The sequence below is a fragment of the Catharus ustulatus genome, chromosome 3, assembly GCF_009819885.2.
Source record: "Catharus ustulatus isolate bCatUst1 chromosome 3, bCatUst1.pri.v2, whole genome shotgun sequence".
Taxonomy (NCBI): domain Eukaryota; kingdom Metazoa; phylum Chordata; class Aves; order Passeriformes; family Turdidae; genus Catharus; species Catharus ustulatus.
In genome coordinates this window covers 71,766,304-71,783,830 of record NC_046223.1, presented here as the reverse complement: position 1 = coordinate 71,783,830, position 17,527 = coordinate 71,766,304, and the positions used below count along the sequence as shown (strand labels likewise).

The 17,527-nt window shown below is 38.9% G+C and overlaps 1 protein-coding gene across 2 annotated transcripts in view; it reads left to right on the top strand.

Moving 5' to 3' along the window:
- Positions 1 to 15,414, top strand: part of FIG4 (FIG4 phosphoinositide 5-phosphatase) — a 56,474-nt gene extending 41,060 nt beyond the window's left edge. For both annotated transcript variants that reach the window (XM_033054369.2, XM_033054368.1), the window contains 2 exons: positions 2,292 to 2,381; positions 7,891 to 15,414. In XM_033054369.2, coding sequence (XP_032910260.1) covers positions 2,292 to 2,381; positions 7,891 to 8,068 — 268 coding nt within the window. In that variant the 3' untranslated portion in view covers positions 8,069 to 15,414. The remainder of the gene's footprint in view (positions 1 to 2,291; positions 2,382 to 7,890) is intronic.
- Positions 15,415 to 17,527: the final 2,113 nt, after the last annotated feature.

The window sequence follows — 17,527 nt, the reverse complement described above, 5'->3', positions numbered from 1 at the left end:
ATTTACTGTGATATCTACTTTGGTGATATGTGGTATTTCATCATGACTTAGTTAATTAATCCACTCAAAGCATTTTTACTTTTTATTTTAAATTATTTTTCTCTTACTTTTTCTTTAGGTGTAACTATTTCTCTTGCACTCTTTTGTTCTTTAAAATTTCCATTTCTGCCTATTTCTTACAAGCTGACTCATTTAAAGGTACTACATTTGAATAAGGTTAAGGAGGATGTTTCTCCATATATCTGAAATTTTACCTCCATCTATGCCTCTATCTTTGTTTCTTTTTTTGTTTTAACCCTAGAAGATGGATGCAAATTTGACAACTATCCTTTGATACAGCAGGTAGTTATTGTTCTGAAAATGACCCAGTGTGAGCTGGTATCTACTGTGAGTCTCTCTGTGCAGATGAACAGCTCTGTGTTAACGTCCAGAATTGCAACTACTTCCAATTTTATAACTTCTTCAGGCTCAACTAATGTTCAATCTATTGCTAATGTAAAACTGTTAACCCCTTGGAGGTTTTGAATCTCCCTATTTATATCCTTTTTAAGAAAAAACCGAGACAAACCTTGCATTTATTTCATTTCCTTCAAGCAATGCAGGTTTTAAAAATAGAAAAAATTACAAATTCTTATCTCTTTCAGCTAACAAGACATAGTGCTATTTCTGGTCTGGTGTGCTGATTTATGTAATAAAGGATGTCAGTAAAATCTATACTTTCCAAAATGTACATCACTTGAGAATAGCAGCAATTTCTTTCACAGTATGATTACGGTTCTCACATCAAGCCATTTTCTGTTACTGTAATAAGGGAAATGGAGATGTAAGATCCTGACTTCACGTGACATCACTGGACACGTTACATGTTCTTTCATTATTAGGACTAGGGTCTTGAAGATTCAAGGTACTTCAGGTTAAGTTACTTTGCACCTATATTAAACCTACTTTCAAATGCAAATTAAAAGTAATTTGGATCTATTCAGCCTGTTTTCATCGATGGCTGAGATAATTCTCATCAAAACAGAGATCACAGAAGCACAGATTGGTTGAATTTGGAAGGGACAGGAAGTCCCTCAGATAATTTGAGGATGAATGCTGCAGATCAACTGTGTGTGCTATCTTCCTGAAACTTGTCAGGAAACGCTTGTGTGCATTAAGGTCTTGTAACTTTCAAAATACTGAATAATTTGAAGCAATTAATTAAAATACTTATGCAATTGGTTTCCTTTGTTTTTTGTTTTAAGTTGATTTCAATAGCAGGCTCCTGCACTAGAAGATCTTGATTTCCACTTAAAATTCTCTTATTTAGTAGTGTAAGTATTTATACATTTAAGAGTCAGTGATGTTATTTGTCTCTGAGGCTTTTGTTTCTACAGTATAGAATCTGAATGGAGCAGAAAGAAAAACTGCAAGAAATTGTTTAGGAACGTTTTTCATTTGACTTCTGTACACTCTTTCGTTCAATTGGTTTTGCACTGGTAATAGTTGCTTGTCAAAACTTAGTAAATATTCTTGAAGCAGACCAGTAAAACTTCTTAGATGGAAGCTTAAGTGTTAAGAAAAACTCTGCCTCAGAAAGCTAAAGTAGTAAATCACAGCTGACATTTACTTGTCTTTTCAGTGGCTGTGTTGGAGAGTGCAAATTGAGTGCAAGATAGCTACATGTATTTACATCTGAAACTGTCTGACTTTTCCTTCTATACTGAGTGACTAAGATTAGTGATAAACTACTTTTCAGAAGATTTTATTCTACTTCATTGCCAATAAAAAAAAAAGCCATGACAGTATTTTCCATGGGCAGTGTCTTCCAGAAAATATTTGGAGATGGAGAAATTGTCCCAAAAGGTTGTGCTTGTAAATAAGTGATCTGAACTAACAGCATTTCAGATGAATAAACTAGATTGAATTCAGCAGAGGACTAAGTTAAATCTGAAACTTGAGAGACTTTGTGTCTTTTACTGATTTTTCCATAGGCTGTTCCTCTAACTAATTGCTTTGAGAAAGACATAGAAAGTTGACTGTAGAGGGCTACCTGTTTCTTCCCCTGACATACTAGGTGACACCAATTGATAAGCAAATCTTTTTTCGAAGGAGGTTCTGAGTTCATGAATGCACCCTGTATGAACTTTTCAAAATCTCTCTTGTTCACCAGAGAAGTACATCATGATCAGCGACTTACATAGCATGATTCAAAATCTTATTTCTGAGTGTCATTTTCTTTTGTTTGATGATCTGTGGGGGTTAGTTCTTTTATTTCTTTTATTTCTTCTTTAATCTACTGCTTTTCACAGGTTTGTTCAGCTGGGACAGAGTCAGTATAAACAAGACAAGGGCAGCCAGCAATTTTGTTCAAAATGCCCCTTGGATAAGGTCATAAATTTGTAAGTATTCTTTTAACCTTATTTTGCTTTTGTCATTAGATATGAAAAGTGATCAGGTAAATTCAATGTTAAATTGCTAGAGAGTTACATTTCTATTTTCTTTACTGCATAAGGGGATTCAATGAAGAACTGTTTTTTGGGGGAGTTTTGGTTTTTTTGGGGTTTGTTTTTTGTTTGTGGTCTTTCAAGGAGTCTTGTTTTTGTTTGTTTTTTTTTTTAGTTTTTGTACTATAAGGGGCTCATATTCAAAAGTCTAAACAATCCTGAATTAACAGAAAGTGCTGAATCTACTGAGTTTAGAGGACGATTTCTTCTTGCATATTCTTCACAAAAAACATTCAAAATTGCACTTGAATCTTCTGAATACTAGTGTATAAAAAGAATCATGCTATTACCCAAATGTCATACTAATAATGAACCAGGTCTTAAAATTTAGATGATCAAGTACTACCTTCCCAGTTGACATCTTCCTGTACTGTAGGTAGCTTAAAGTTTCCCCAAGGCAAGGCAAAGTTTTATTTACTTCTGTAAATTATTATTATTATTTACTTCTGGGGTACATGATCCTTGATCCAACAGCATGGCCACTTCGTACAACTGCAAGAGCTTTTCTGCAAGCCATTGATTTACAGAAGCTTCCATTTTGTTTCCTGCACTGTCTCTTGTCCACCCCTCTGTGCTGGTGAAGTGAGGAAACCTTGAACACAACATTTATACCTGAGTAGGGAGAGAGACTGGTTGAGTCTCAGTTGGCCTGAGAAAGAATGACATGAAACAGATGTAATGCTGTTTATGAGACAATACTGTCTAATAGCAGTGTTTAGTGCCTTGGTATTAGCTACATTTAAAGTGGTAATACCACATTTGTAGGTAAATGAGCCTACAGTTTTATAATAAAACATGCCTAATGGGTATTAAAGTAGTAAATTGGATTGGCAAACTGTAAAACTGTTCTTCAATATGAGAGAGCAGACCTGAATGTTTTAAATGGACATGTTTATTAAGAAAATATTTTGTAAGAAGAATAATATTTTTGCTATGAATGAAGGCAATTTCGTTTTCGTAATTGCAACATCTCCCAGCATGTAATACAGTGAAGATAATCATTCCTTTCTTACCCCTTTAAATGTAAATTTTTTCCCAGTGCTGAGCTGCTGTAAAATGAACACATTAAAGAGAGTCTCTACACAGAATTCTGGTGGCTTTGGGATAGTCAGATATTAATTTTTCTCTTTTCCCAAGTGTAATTTCCATGTGTTTCTGAATAGTAGAAGTGTAAAAGTCATAGGGCACACAAATCTGTGCATCCTGTCACTCCTTGTAAGTCATGTAGATAATCTCTCCTTGCCAGTTCTACCAAACATCCTCTGTGTAGATCAGAGAGGAAATAGAGTATCCAGGAGTTGATAATTTCTTTTTTATTACAGTATGTCCCTAGACAGTTTAAAAATTTTCTTTGGGTTTTGTTCTGTAACTTTTAAAAAATGTTGTAATACCGTTTGGATGGTGACAGATCGTTCTTTTAGTTAAAGTCATAAATGTAGCCATTCTTAAAAGGCATGTTGTCAACTCTGAAACAAGGAAGCTTTCTCTTACTGAGTTTGAATTGCTGCTCTGAATCAGGAATTTCCTTGGAGAATACTAACTTTCTAGAGATAAAACAGAGTGAACAAAAGTGTGCTCAAGATTAGGGAGAGAGGGAGGGTTTTCAGTAACAGCAACTGAGGCACAGCTTACATTTGTTTCTCAAGGAGCTCTTGAAGAAATGGAAAAATTATACAAACTTTTATTAATTTGATGTTAGATGCCCCTTTTTTGAAAATTTGAAAAAAAAAAAAGGACAAATTTAATTCTCCAGTGGTTGCTTCATATATGATACAAATGCAATCAAACTCTAGTTCTTTTCATACTAACATTAAGTACTCAGTCTAAAACTTTGGTTTTCATATCAGTAGTGAGATATAATTTTGGCTTAGGTTGTCTTTTCCCCACTTGTTATTAAAAAAGATTTTCTTGACCCCACATTTCACAATTTTAAACACTTGACCATTTTAGTCAAATACATGAAACCACTATTTAATTATTATGTTGCTGCAGTGATATTTATGAATTCAAATATGAATTGTATAAATACTGAAGAGAAGGTTCTGGATTAAATTTAGAAACTGTAAGTATAGACTATAAATAAAAAATGGGGATTTTAACAGGGACAAGTGATGCAGTGAAATAATACTGAAGTTGAGTGGAAGATGTGGAACGACTCTGAAATTCTGCTTTTTGTTCTTAGAAATTCTATGAAGGAAAACGTGATGGAATTTTACTTAGAGCTAAACAAAGCTGGACTACTTTTAGCACAATCTGTTATAATGTGTATGAAGAGAGACTCTAAGTACTGTAGTGTAATTACTGTTGGCTGACACAGTGCACCTGTTCCTAATTCCTAATTCCCTAGTATTCATTTTGGTATGATATAAATAATACTGTTGTAAAAATACACTCTCAAAGCCTTTTCAAATGTACTTCATACATTTATCTAGGAGTACAAGAAACTTTATTCCCTCCTGAAAAGGGAACTGAGTGTTTTGTTATTCTCTGTAACACAAAAGGAGAGTGTAGGCATGCTTAAACATCCTTGTACCAAAGTATGGCTGGTGCACACATCAGGGTCCAAGCTATCTCCAGTGCTTGTGCTTCAGCTCAGGTCACAGAATGCTTTGAGTTGGAAGAACTCTTAAAGACCATCCAGTTCCAACCCCCTGCCGTGGGCAGGGACACTTTCCACTAGACCAGGCTGCTCAAAGCCTCATCCAGCCTGGCCTTGAACACTGCCAGGGATGGGCAAACACAGCTTCTCTGGGTGACTTTTTCCAGTGCCTTGCTGCCCTCACAATGGAGGATTTCCTCCTACCGTGTAAATTAAACCTTTCTTTCAGTTTAAAGCCACTCCCCTTGTCTCATCACTTCATGTCCTTTAAAAAAGTCCCTTAAAGAAGTCCCTCTGCAGCTCTCTTGCAGCCCCCTTTAGGCACTGGAAGGTGCTATAAGGTCTCCCTGGGAGCCTCCTAGTCTCTGTGCTGAACAAGCCCAACTCTGTCAACCTGTCTTCGTAGGAGAGGTACCCTAGCCCTCTGATCATCTTTGTGGATATTTGCTTAGGTTTCAAACAAGGTGAAAAAGTACATTTTGTTTACTTTTTAGATATACTTCAGAGACTTGAGGAGAACTAATCAGTGTTGAAACAAATGCAGGGGCTTTCTGGTGACTGCTATGTGTCAGAGCTAATCCACATCACCGTGCACTTTTGCTTGGAAGCATGGAACATCTTCATTATAACTGAAAGTTTTACTGTATCTTTTACTGTAGATACAATGATACTCCTGGTGAAACCATAACATCAGGAAGCCTGCTCACAGGTGGCATGAAAATAATTGAAAATTGCATGTCAAGAGTGCTGTCCTTCATGACAAAAAGTTTATGTTTCTACTACGTAATTTTCACTGGGAGACCATAAAGCTCCTGGTACCTAGGGAAACCTAATAGCCAAGTCATAAATAACGTGCTCTCCTTCATGACTATTGTAAGACATTAAATTTATTAGGTAGAATAGATTTTTACATTAATATGTTAGAGAAATGACTTTTAATTAAATGACTGGATAATACAAGCACTCTGCAAATAGTTACAGCTTAATACAGGGTTATTAATCAAGGTTGGCATGCATGAACATGTGGTTCTTTCGATACATTTTTATCATGTTGATGCAAATAGGAAGAAAATTGAGATTCAGTTGTTAAATGCTCAAAATGAAATGCACTTTGCTGCCCAGCTTCCATTGTACCTAAGGAAAGGATTTTTTGAGTCATTAGCGCTTCAGGAATGTCGTATCTTTAGAAACCAATCAATAAATAAAGAAGGCATCAATTTAGTGTTATGGCTCTGTTTTGCTCTTCTACTTAATTGTCCACTTGCTAGTGGACCGGACAGACCAGTTACATTTGGGTAAGTGACATCTTTTGTTAGTGACATTGATAGGTTAGTACAGTGTGCTAGTGTCAAATGCTATTGCTAGAGTCTCAGCTTGGATGTTTTATACTGGTTAAATAAGTACTGCAGAAACTATGGATGCTCTGAAAAGCAATCTATTTCTAAAGCATCTAGACGAATGTTTTTTACCAATTCTGAAAACACCCACCTTAAATAGCCTAGAAGTGGTAATGAGAAGAAACTATCACATTGTTGAGGAAAAAAAGTCAAGTTTTAGAGTATCTAGCCAAACTCTGTGGGTGACCAGTGATTTTATTGTCTCAAGTTCGATAGTATACTTGTATAAGTAATTCTGTCATTGCAGTCAAAGAGTAGTCAAATGAATGTATGACTGTGCAAAGTTGAAATATAAAATTGAAAAGTATTACTTTAATCTGGAAACCCTCTTGTGTTATTTACCATATTCCAATTGTAGTGGAATATTAGGCACAGTATATCCTACATGACACACTGCAGTAATTTTTTAAGACTAATGAACTGTCACGATGAAACATCTGAAATACAATATCTTTTACTAAAACAAAAGGCTGGAAAATGAGGGAGCAAGAGATTTTGCCAATTTTAATGGAGATCCTTATTTAGAAACAATGTCAAACATTAATTTGTGCCCATAAAGCAAGTAGGAGTTTATTAGGGCATTTTATTTATAGAAGGGCTTTCCCTTTGCTTAAGTGTTCCAGTTCTTACTTGGATTTTTTTTACCTTCAAAAGAGGAGATTCTACATATAAAAATAACTTCTTGTCTCCTGAGAAGCATGCAGATAGTGAGTCATGGCTATGGCTTCTGTAGAATATGGCAATGGTGCTAATATCTGAATCTTCATTGCGTTTGGACTGGTTAATGTTTGCTTTATGAAGTAGTGAACTTTGACAGTAAGTTGCCACTTTACTTTCTTACCTGAGAAGTTTTGAGCCCAAAATTATGTGTATATTAGGATTCAAATATGGTATTTGTTAGATGAAGAAAAATATTTTCATAAATATCTAAGTGCTCTTGCTATAATAAATTGTCTGTTTCCTGATAATTAGATGGAAATTTCTTACCTAATTAATCCTTTCTCTGTGTCGGCTCAGAGTATAATCACTTGTTATAATTGCTACTGAGTGGATAGCTCAATGAAGTCTTTCTTTCATCTGCTATAATGCATGGCACAGATCTACTTTAGCTGGGGTACTTACTGACCGTAGCAGATCTGAGGAAGGATGAAGAAATGAGGGCAGGGCAAAGGGAAGTGAGAAGATATTCTGTAATGGGATTAATGACAACTTACCTAATTACCCTACTTGGAAAGCTGGGTCTTATCAGGTCTGCAGTAGTGATAAAAATCTAGGTAAATGAATTGTCTACTGGGAACTTGCCCTCTCATTGACTTTCCTGTATATTTCAAAGAAAATAAATACTCCTCTCTCTGTGAAAAATTTTTACCTAAAGGTCGAAATATTCTGCTTGTTTGTTTTTTTCCAGAATACCTATCTCCTCCTTTTCTCAAGACAATATTTACGAAGTCCAACCTCCAAGAGCTGATTGGAAATCAATAGAGATTTTCCATGCGCACATTCAGGCTGGAAGAGGAAACATGCAGCCCCTGGGAAGAGATGACTTCCTCATGTACAGAGAGTACATTCGAAACAGATACATGTAAACCCAAGCCAGATTCTCCTGCCAAATCTACTGTACTGATAAGTCAAAAAAAAATTTTAGAAAGGAAATCTAGTTTTGATTTTTTGCAGTAATGAATTTATTACTACCTTTTCTATTTATTATTCTGTTACCCATTTATTGTATCGTGCTTTAAGGAAAAAGGTGGTTTCATATCTGATTTTAAAGGTTATTAAATATCTTTTTAGCTGGGAGTGTATCCTAAGAGACTAAGTGAATAATCAGAGCACCCGGAGTCACTGGAGAGTATGTAGCAATTTGTGGCAAAGAAAATAAGGCATCTTTAGTTTTTTATAATAATTTCTTACATTGTTATATTTGCTAAGAAAAACTGTAGTGATTTGTACACAAGAATCAGAAGAGAATAGTTTTCCTCCTCTTACTTTCATGACAGAAAACAATCTTCTTTTACAGTAGAATATTTTCTGATATTTCTTGAGGTTTTTAGCAAAGTGAGTGCTGGAATGACTGCTTGCAATTTTCTGCTTTCTTGAGCAAAAGTGAAAAATATGTGGCTTATGTCAAAATCAAAATTTGCATCACCACTAATAAACTTTGTAACCCTAATATGTGTCAAAACTAATCTCAGTGGTGCTGGTAGCTACAGAATCTGTGCCATATGCTGCAGGGTGAAGATGGCTTGTGCCTAATTATCATAGGTTTCTAGTAGGAGTCTGAGGAGAGCCCGATAATGAGTGCATCTGCAAGTGAGGGAATGCTCTTCACATTACTGGGTTTGGACCCTAGAGAGTGCCAAACCATTCTGTATGACAGGCATTATCCTTTTGAAGCTTACTCTTCCCATCCCTGGGTGTGTGCTTCTGTGAGATGCCTTCAGGTTCAAGCCTAGAGCCTCCAGGGATAGTGGTGTTGGTGAGTGACTGGATCAGCTGGGGTGGTCATGCAAGAGGAAGAAGTAGTTGGGTCAGGCAAGACTGAATACCATGTCCTGTGCTGGGTAAGAGGTAAAGAGGCAGCAGGTGTCTAAGTAGGTTCTTTTGGGCTTGTGAGTAGAACATTTTTCATATTAAAAAAAAAAAAAAAATTAGGAAGAGAGGAAGCCTACAAGCCTACTATTTGCAATTGCAAGCTAAAATTCCCAACATTTTGTAGCCCTTTACCTTGAAGAATACTGACAGTATCAGCATCAGTCTTGACAAAACATTTTGTTCCACAAGCTTGTACAGATCATGTTTCAGAATTTTCTGGAGTAGTGGAATGACTGTTTTAGGGATGTAGCCAACTGCATGTAACAGATGTAGAGAACATGTTTGTGTTCACAGCAAATTGCTTTTCAGGCAGCTACTGTAGATTTGTGGCTGCTTGCTGCAAACACGTTTGCATATCTTTGAATATTTTATGCAGTAAGTTGCACCTCTGTCAGTAATTTCATATAAGAAAAGGTGCAGTGGGTAAAGGGAAAAAAGGATTCTTGTGATTCTTGTCACAGGGAAGGACTCGCATGCAGTCAATAACAACGTGGTACCTTGAGCTACCAAAGCATCTCTTTTGTTAATTTTCAGCAACCAATGATGTTGCAAAATTTAGGGATAGTAATAATTTTACAGCTCTAGGAGAAAATATGTTCAACCCTCAGCTGAACAACTCAGACACTCCTCAAAGAAGAGGATTAAAGGAGATTGGTTTACAGTTCCAAGAGCTGAATGACACCTCAGTGATGGCTTCTGTGATCTACCATCAGCATACTTGTAGCAGCTGTTCAGAATCCTTCAGGGTGCCAATGTCAACTTTCAATAGGCTTGTTTAAAGATAAAAAAAGGCCAACACACAAAGCAAGATTCCCATCTTAACCCAGTGTAAGCTCAACAGTCTGAGTGGACCTGCTGCCTAATGCACATAAATGATTATTTAAAACAGAGCTACACTCAATCACCCATCTAACAAGTTCTGCTGCATGAAGGACTCCCAAGGCACTGCCTGTGCATCCACCTACTTTATCCCATTATTGTGATAATAAAGTGCAGTTCTCGAGGGTGTTAGAAGTTCTCAATAGATGCATATATTTCCCTTTCAGAAGCAGAAGGAAAAGTGTATAAAATAAGAATAAACTTGAAAAGAGAAGGCTGTGTTGGCTCTGAAGAGTAACATGGTGCTCTTTTCCACTCTTAAGTGCTAATAAACACCTTTAACTTTAAACCATATGGAAAAAAGAAATGTTTGAGAAATATGTTGATTTTTCCCTCAAAATATGTTTAGTTTGTTTCAATGTGTTTAAGGGTTACATTGCGGTGGAATCTCAAAATGTACGCCTGGAAAATAATGACTTCAGGTTCTTTTCGTGTGGAATCAGGAAGCACAAATACCGAATTAGGACTGATTTGGTCGTTTCTGTGCCACTTCTGCGCCAATGGATTTTTATGTCAGTCCAACAGCTTAAGCTTTGTGCTGTGACTGCAGGAGCAGTTTTTTTCCACAATTTTCACTGGTAGTTTCCCCTCCTTGCGAGTCTTATGTCCACTTGGAAAACCCACTGACTTTTTGTTCTCTTCCTCTGATTTTCCAGAGGGAGTCATCTGTGATCCTGGAATAGGACTTTTCAATGTTCACACAGCTGCCAGGGGGAAGAAGCAAAGGAGCTGTGTATAATTCTGGGGTGATACGTGTGTCAGCTCTTTGTTTTGTTACTGACTTTCTGAGATTTTTCTGCATCATCCAGGAAGGTTCTCTGGCCTTTCAGAGACTTGGGCCAGCCTTCACTTGTATAAACTCCAAAGCATATGCCCTGTCAAATGGTCATGGTTTACAGTCAGAGGAAATACCAACTTCACTCAGGAGATCATTTCATTCTCCAAAGGGGGTACACCCTATCAGTAATTACATGAACAAGTCCAGTTCTCTGAGGGTAAAACTGAGGTATGTACACAGGAGTGTTCCATTTGCTGGCATAGTTTCAATCCAAGTGATTGCCTAGAGGCTGATAGGGAAAAATACAATGTGCTTGACTTCCGAATGCCTCCCTCTGTCTTGTATATATTTAAAAACTTAATTAAAGTTGTCACTTTTGGTGGTGATTTAGAAGTAATGTGAAACAAGTTACAAAATATTAATAATAAAAGAAATATATTTAAATTACAACCCTTGCAAATATTGATAATCAACTGTTCCTTTCTGGAGTACTTAAATCAACCTGCTACAGAAAAAACCATTGCAGCCGCTGATCTGTCCACTGGAACCAGGCAAGAGAGTGCTGAGAAAAGGCATGAAAAACAATGTTTAGTGTTATTATTTATTGCTCCCCCAGAAAGACATGCTCTTTGCATGACCCAGGGTTTGACTAGAACATTTCTATTCCTTTATCTTTTGTTTATTTCCCTTATTTTTCTTCTGATTTTGTAGTAGTGTATTTGATTTTTTTCAGCATCTGTGGTTCAGAATCCTTTTTCTCATGTGACTGTGCCACAAGTTGTAGTTTTCCCACTATATCCATCTCATCCTTTTGGAGTTTTCACTTTTTGAAGCAAAACTCTGTAGTTCTAATACACTGTCTTGCTTGTTTTATTACCAATGTATTCTGAGTTGCCATCAGTGAGAGAATATAACTTTTCTTGTTTGATTTTCCACCTACTTCCCTGGAAATACAATGTGGATTATATAAAGAGGAGAAAATAGAAAGAGAAGCTAAAGAAAGTGGTAAGATTTTGACTCTCAATCAAACTTAAACCTTTCATGGAGACATTCTATGCAGACCAGAACTCCCATAATAACTTCTCCCATAATAAAATTAAATATCCTGTGCCACCCTCTTCCTGGGTTTTCCCCAGATCAGACTATTGGATAATTGACTCAGGTGCTCACAAGTCTAAGCTATGAAACCTGATGCTCGATTTAAGGTTCTACACTATCTTTTGAGGGATTTTTAAATTTTTCTCTTCCACAGCTTGCAGGGATATTTCATAGGCTCATGACCTCCCTTCTTAGTAAGAGAGGGACCACTCAGTAAAACCTTTCCTGAGAGAGGCAGGATTTTAAGGAAGAATTACAGCAATTACCTGGTAGAAAATCCTTTTCCGCAGATGCTCTGATAACCTTCCTAGTGAGTCCTAAGGGAGATTTTTAGGTATTTTTCCTTCAGATCTCTCTTCTTTCCACATAAATCACAGTCCTTTATAGTGGGCTTAATACCTGGGGTGAGCAAGAGCTGAAATGCATCTCAGTGAGGCAAGGGAAAAGGGCAAATAAGGGAAGAGCTGGAGCTGTGTGGGTGAAAAGAGAGGGTTGGGCACCAGTGAGGTGTATTTGAATAAGCAAACTGATGCACAGGGAAGAGTGGAGTGGCAGGGAGGCTGCAATTTAGTTGCTAGGAACTGCAGGAGAGCTGTGCACCTGGGCACACACGCAGCACTGGCTCTCACGTTGCCGGCCGGATGGGCAGGCTGAGGGTGCTCAGAGAGTCACAGAGCCCAGCTCAGTGTGTGAGCATGGTCCAACACGCTCAGGGACACGTGGAGCAAAAGGCTTGTGCTGCTGTGGCAGGGAGCAGGCTGGGTCACAGCACGTGGAAAACAAGCAGCAAGCCTGCCATTGAGACATGCCCCATATCCACATGAACCCTGATGGGAGTCACAGCAGTCATTTGGAAGACACATGTGCCAAGCCTGATTGGAGTTTCCAAAGGTCACATTTCTCATTCTCTGTGTACCAGGATTCTCATTAACAAGTGTCTCCAGCTGGCCCTGTGCAGTGTCCTCAGGACATGCTGTTGTAACAAAGCTGTGGACACAGGGCTTCCCCCAAGGCTTCAGTCTCATCTCACTGCTCTCCATTTCTGGAGTGTTGTAGGAGAGGGGGCTGTGTCCTGGACACACTACATAGGGGATCCGATTTTGACCTAGCGGGCACGTTCTGCTAAGTGTTGCACAAAACCTATAGAGCAGCTTTCTGGAGGTGCAGGCTGGTTTGTAGCACCATCTGATTGAATTCCCCCGTACCTGGTGACAGTGGCATCAAAGCCAGGTAGGCTATAAACAGAGAGGAGGGCTTCCAGAGGTGAGTCAGATCACATCTCTTGGGGGATGAGAAGTTACCCCTCTCCGGAGTTTATTTCTCCCCATTGTGCCTCCTTGGAGGAACATGCAAAAATGGCTTAACCAAAACACCTGCACTTAAAAAACTAAAATTAGATGAGTCCCTCGGTAGCCTATGACAGAGCTGTGAGATAAGTAAACAACTACATTATAGGGTCCCTTACAAAAGGATTTTGTGGCTTTAACCTCTGTCTCATCCAGTCCAGAAACAGCTAGGTACTCTTCTGGTACAGTGCTTCTCTAAAATAAGGATGTGTCCCACCTCAGGGCAACCCTGTGTTGTCAGGGGTAGATGGGACTTCTACCACCACCAGGTCAGAGAACAGGCTGCTCAGGGTTAGAGAAGCTCATCAATCATCACTGGCTTCGAACAAAACAGGATTTTGTCTGTCTCCATTGCTGATGGTTCACGGTGACCTCTCTACCCATGTCAGGAGCCTCATGCAGGGACTCCCCTGGGACTCACAAAGCTTAGCTCTGCTTCTCCTCTGCCTGCTGACAGCATGTTCTCCATCTGCTGCCTTGGCTTGAATCTCTGACGAACATTATGTTATGGAATGGCTTCTCCAGTAACATTTATACCATTAGAGACTCCACAGAATTATCCACTTCCCACTCAATAAATGCTTTCCCTTCAAAATGCTGGTTTTGGAGAGTGTTTGCTCTGCAGCCTGCTGAGCAAAAGCCATATGGGGAAGTTTCTGAGAGAGCTTCACTCTGCCTGAAGCTCAGGAAAGTGTCATTCACCTGAACATGAGTTATCTGCCTTTTTAATCAGAAGTAACTGGTCACAATTAGGAATCTTGACTTATCTGCCATATGAATACCTCCTGAACCTCATCTATCTCATATATCCTGCTTTACTGACTGTTCCCCAGATCACTGAATCTGTTGGTCTGTTTTAATCATTAACACTCATCTCCTCCATTTATTAGATGTTGGTGAATTATTATACTCCCATTTCTTAAATGCAAAGCATACAGTGGTAACACAAATACGGCATTGATCAGTTGTTTTTGCAGATGTCCCCTTTGGATTTCTTTTCTTATAACTTGGATACACTTAGGGTTTTTTGCCTGCTTTCATTCTGTGTATCCTTGCCATTATTGATTTTATTGATCTTTCTGCACATCTTCAATATCGTGGGTCTGAGCACAGGGCCACAATTCCTGCTCTGAGCAATCACAAAACATCTCTTCACCTTTCAGGCCTATAGTTGCAAATGTGAAAGCTGAAAAGTTTAGTCAAAGATGTGTTTCTTGCTAATTCTTCTTCTAGGCATTAGTTTGTTCCTTCATTGTTTTTTCTGGACTGCACATTTGGGCTGATTTGAAACTAGATGTCTCTGATTACACCCCCTGATATTTTCCTTCTTTTAGGGTTTCTTTTTTTTTTTTTTTTTTTTTCTTTTTTTTTTTTTATTTTTTCTTTTTCAGTGATTTGGCTATTAGCTGTGACTGTTCATAAAGCTAAAATCCTTTCCATGCTTTCAACAGGTTGTCACTGTGTGGTCCCAAAACATCCTTCTAGGACCACTTCATCACTTCCTTATAAGAGGAGAGGCTATTCTGAAAAACCCTGAGGAGACATAAACACAAAGTATCTCTTCCCCCGCTTTATCAAAGGCTCAAAACCTCTCACGATTGTCTCAGTCCTCTCCTATTGTCCCCTGAAATCTCTGACAGCTCTTCACCTCCATGCACACGCAGACAGCCGCCTTGTCCTCTCCCACAGACGACGGAAAAACATTCCCAGACCCCGCCTGCATTCTCAGTGATAGGAGCGAGTTCCAGGCTGAGCATCTCTGCACTGCTGTGTGGCAGCACACAGGGACAGGCAGCAGACAAGGGCCAGCATGTGTTTGGTCACAGCAGGAGGTGGGAAGCATTTTGAAAGAGCATCACTTTTCCCACAGAATTCCCTGAAGCTGTACTGTTTTATTTTCTGTTAGAGTGTAAGTTTTCCAGTGCAAAATAAAAATACCATTAAAGCACTATCAATATTAAAAAGTGTTCGGTACTGTATGATTTTTTTCAAAGGAACTGTTTGAGCTGATTATTACCTTAGTCTGTAAATCCTCTGAAAAATATTTATCCTCAGTGTAAGTGCTGTAACTCTGGGAAGGATACACATGCATTCCTCATAAGCATAAGTGTTTTTCAGCTTCTAATTATGGAGCAATCACATATAAAGAAATTAATGAGCTTTGATATTTGTGTGTAATTAATATTTCTCTATTTTTCCGTTCCTTTTTTGTTACTGATTAAAAAAAGAAAAAAATGCCGATGCTTTTCAGTGCTGTGATTTTGGAACATACACTTGCACTCATCTTAGGGTCATTTTGCACATTGTCCTGTTTGTAACTCAACAACTGCATGAGCAGCAGCATGAGCAGGAAATCTCCAGTTCTCATCTGTGCTGAGAACTGATCCTTGTGTTCTGTATTTTCAGCCTTAGCCTATCTCAAGGGGCTGTAGTGCAGACTCATGCCAGCCACTTGCTCTTTGAATCCTGACTTCAAGACTGTAAACATCCTCTTTGCTGACAGTTTGCTTCTTGCCAACGTGGCTGTTGAGCTTCCTCACACTCACGCTCCCTTCTCCACTCCCTCATTCCCTTTCCCCTCCTCTGCTTTGTAGTTTGTTCATGCTGGCATGCTGCACTCCATGGTCTCCCTTTCAGATAGTCTTCCAATAACCTCAGGGGGGGTTTGGAGACTTGCTACTTGCTTTAACATGCCTAAAAAATACTGCTCTCACTTCAGTCTGGGCAGAACATTCTTCATTTCAAATGACACCAGCACGAAGGGAGGTTGCAGCTGCAAAGGCTGTGATGGAGTTTTAACTCTGGAAACCCCATGGCGGAAGGAAAGTGCACACATTGCTTGGTCTCTGCCTCATCAAGGACAACTCTCTTGTAAGGACACTGAAATCTAGTGCCAAGTCTTTCTCACATGGAGCTTTGTGGAAATAACTGCTTTGAGTTCAGTGGGAATGGCATCAGGCTTAAAATGTGAGCATAAAAACTTCCTAAAACCTGTGATACATGGGTAGAATTAGGCCATAATGTATATGCACAGTGTTTACTCACATTGCACAGAGCAGCACCACATTTAACAGCAGCGAGGTTACAGTTTAACCAGAGGCATCATTCCAGTGACACCCTGAAGATTCTGCAGACTATAGATACCTTTTGCTGTCAGTAAAAGTATTGGTTTTGATCTATATTAGGCAAGAATAGCTGAAAGAATACATTAGAAAGCCTATCTTTCATTTACTTAGTTTCCTAGGAAATGCAGTCAATAAAATCAATTTCCATCAGAAAGGTATTTTTAGAAGAAGTGGCCTCTTCCCAGGCCAGACTCACAGCTCTCCTGCTTTCTCTGCACTTTGCTTTCCCATCTTGTTCTTCTCTTTCTACCTTGCAATCTGAAAACTATTTCTGTTCTGTGCTTATCTGGGCAGAGCACAGTGGCTAGATACCTAAGCCACCACTTCTAGATGAGGATGTAGGCAGGGAAGAAAGCCCATGTGGGAACAAGAAGGAAGCAAAAGCATTTGCCCAGAGTCCTGGTGCTGTGTCTGCAGGCACTGCCTTTCACAGCAGGGTGAAAGAAAGCCTCCTGTTCTCCTTCAGTTGACAATTTACAAGTTTTTTTTACTTTCAAACTGTAATTTTGAGGGTCTGTTCAGGTGGTCCATGGCCAGCACTAAGTCAGTGGGTCCATTGCCCTAGTCTGTATTGCTTCAGACCACACAGTAACCAACAGTGCTGCAGGGTGTGACCATCTGCACCAACGAAACACAAGGAGAGTGTGAAATACATGTTTCCCTGACATCCTCTGACACAGGGGCCCAAATTCTGGGGATTTTTTGTTTTTCAGATTCCAGTGGGAATATGGTATAATTGTTCTCCCCTTCCGTTTTCCCACCATGGCTGCTTCTCATCTGCCTGGTGTTAACAACTCACTTGCTTTCACTCACATATTTGCACTCCTTTGTCCCAACATCTCCCTGCTGTTTTCTATCTCACTGTCAAGCAGTGTCCCTGGGATGAATGGGTGGGGAAGGCAGATTATGGGGCACACTGTATATCCCTGTCCTTAACTCATGAGCTCTTTGTTATATTCTCTCTCCCCTGCCCACCTGAGGAGAGGGGTGATAGAGTGGTTTTTGGTGGGCAGCTGGTGTCTAGGCAGACTCAATCCACTACTGTGGGAAATGTCAGTAGAACCCAGGAGGAAATAGTCCAGGTTAAGGATGAATCATCAACACTTAATGACAGAAATTGTGTCTATTTTTAAGATTACACAATAGGAAAGTACTGACCTGCATTTGGTTTGAATTTCAAGTGGTTCAGCTTACCTTTCACTTATTTTGAACTGAAAATGTGCTTAT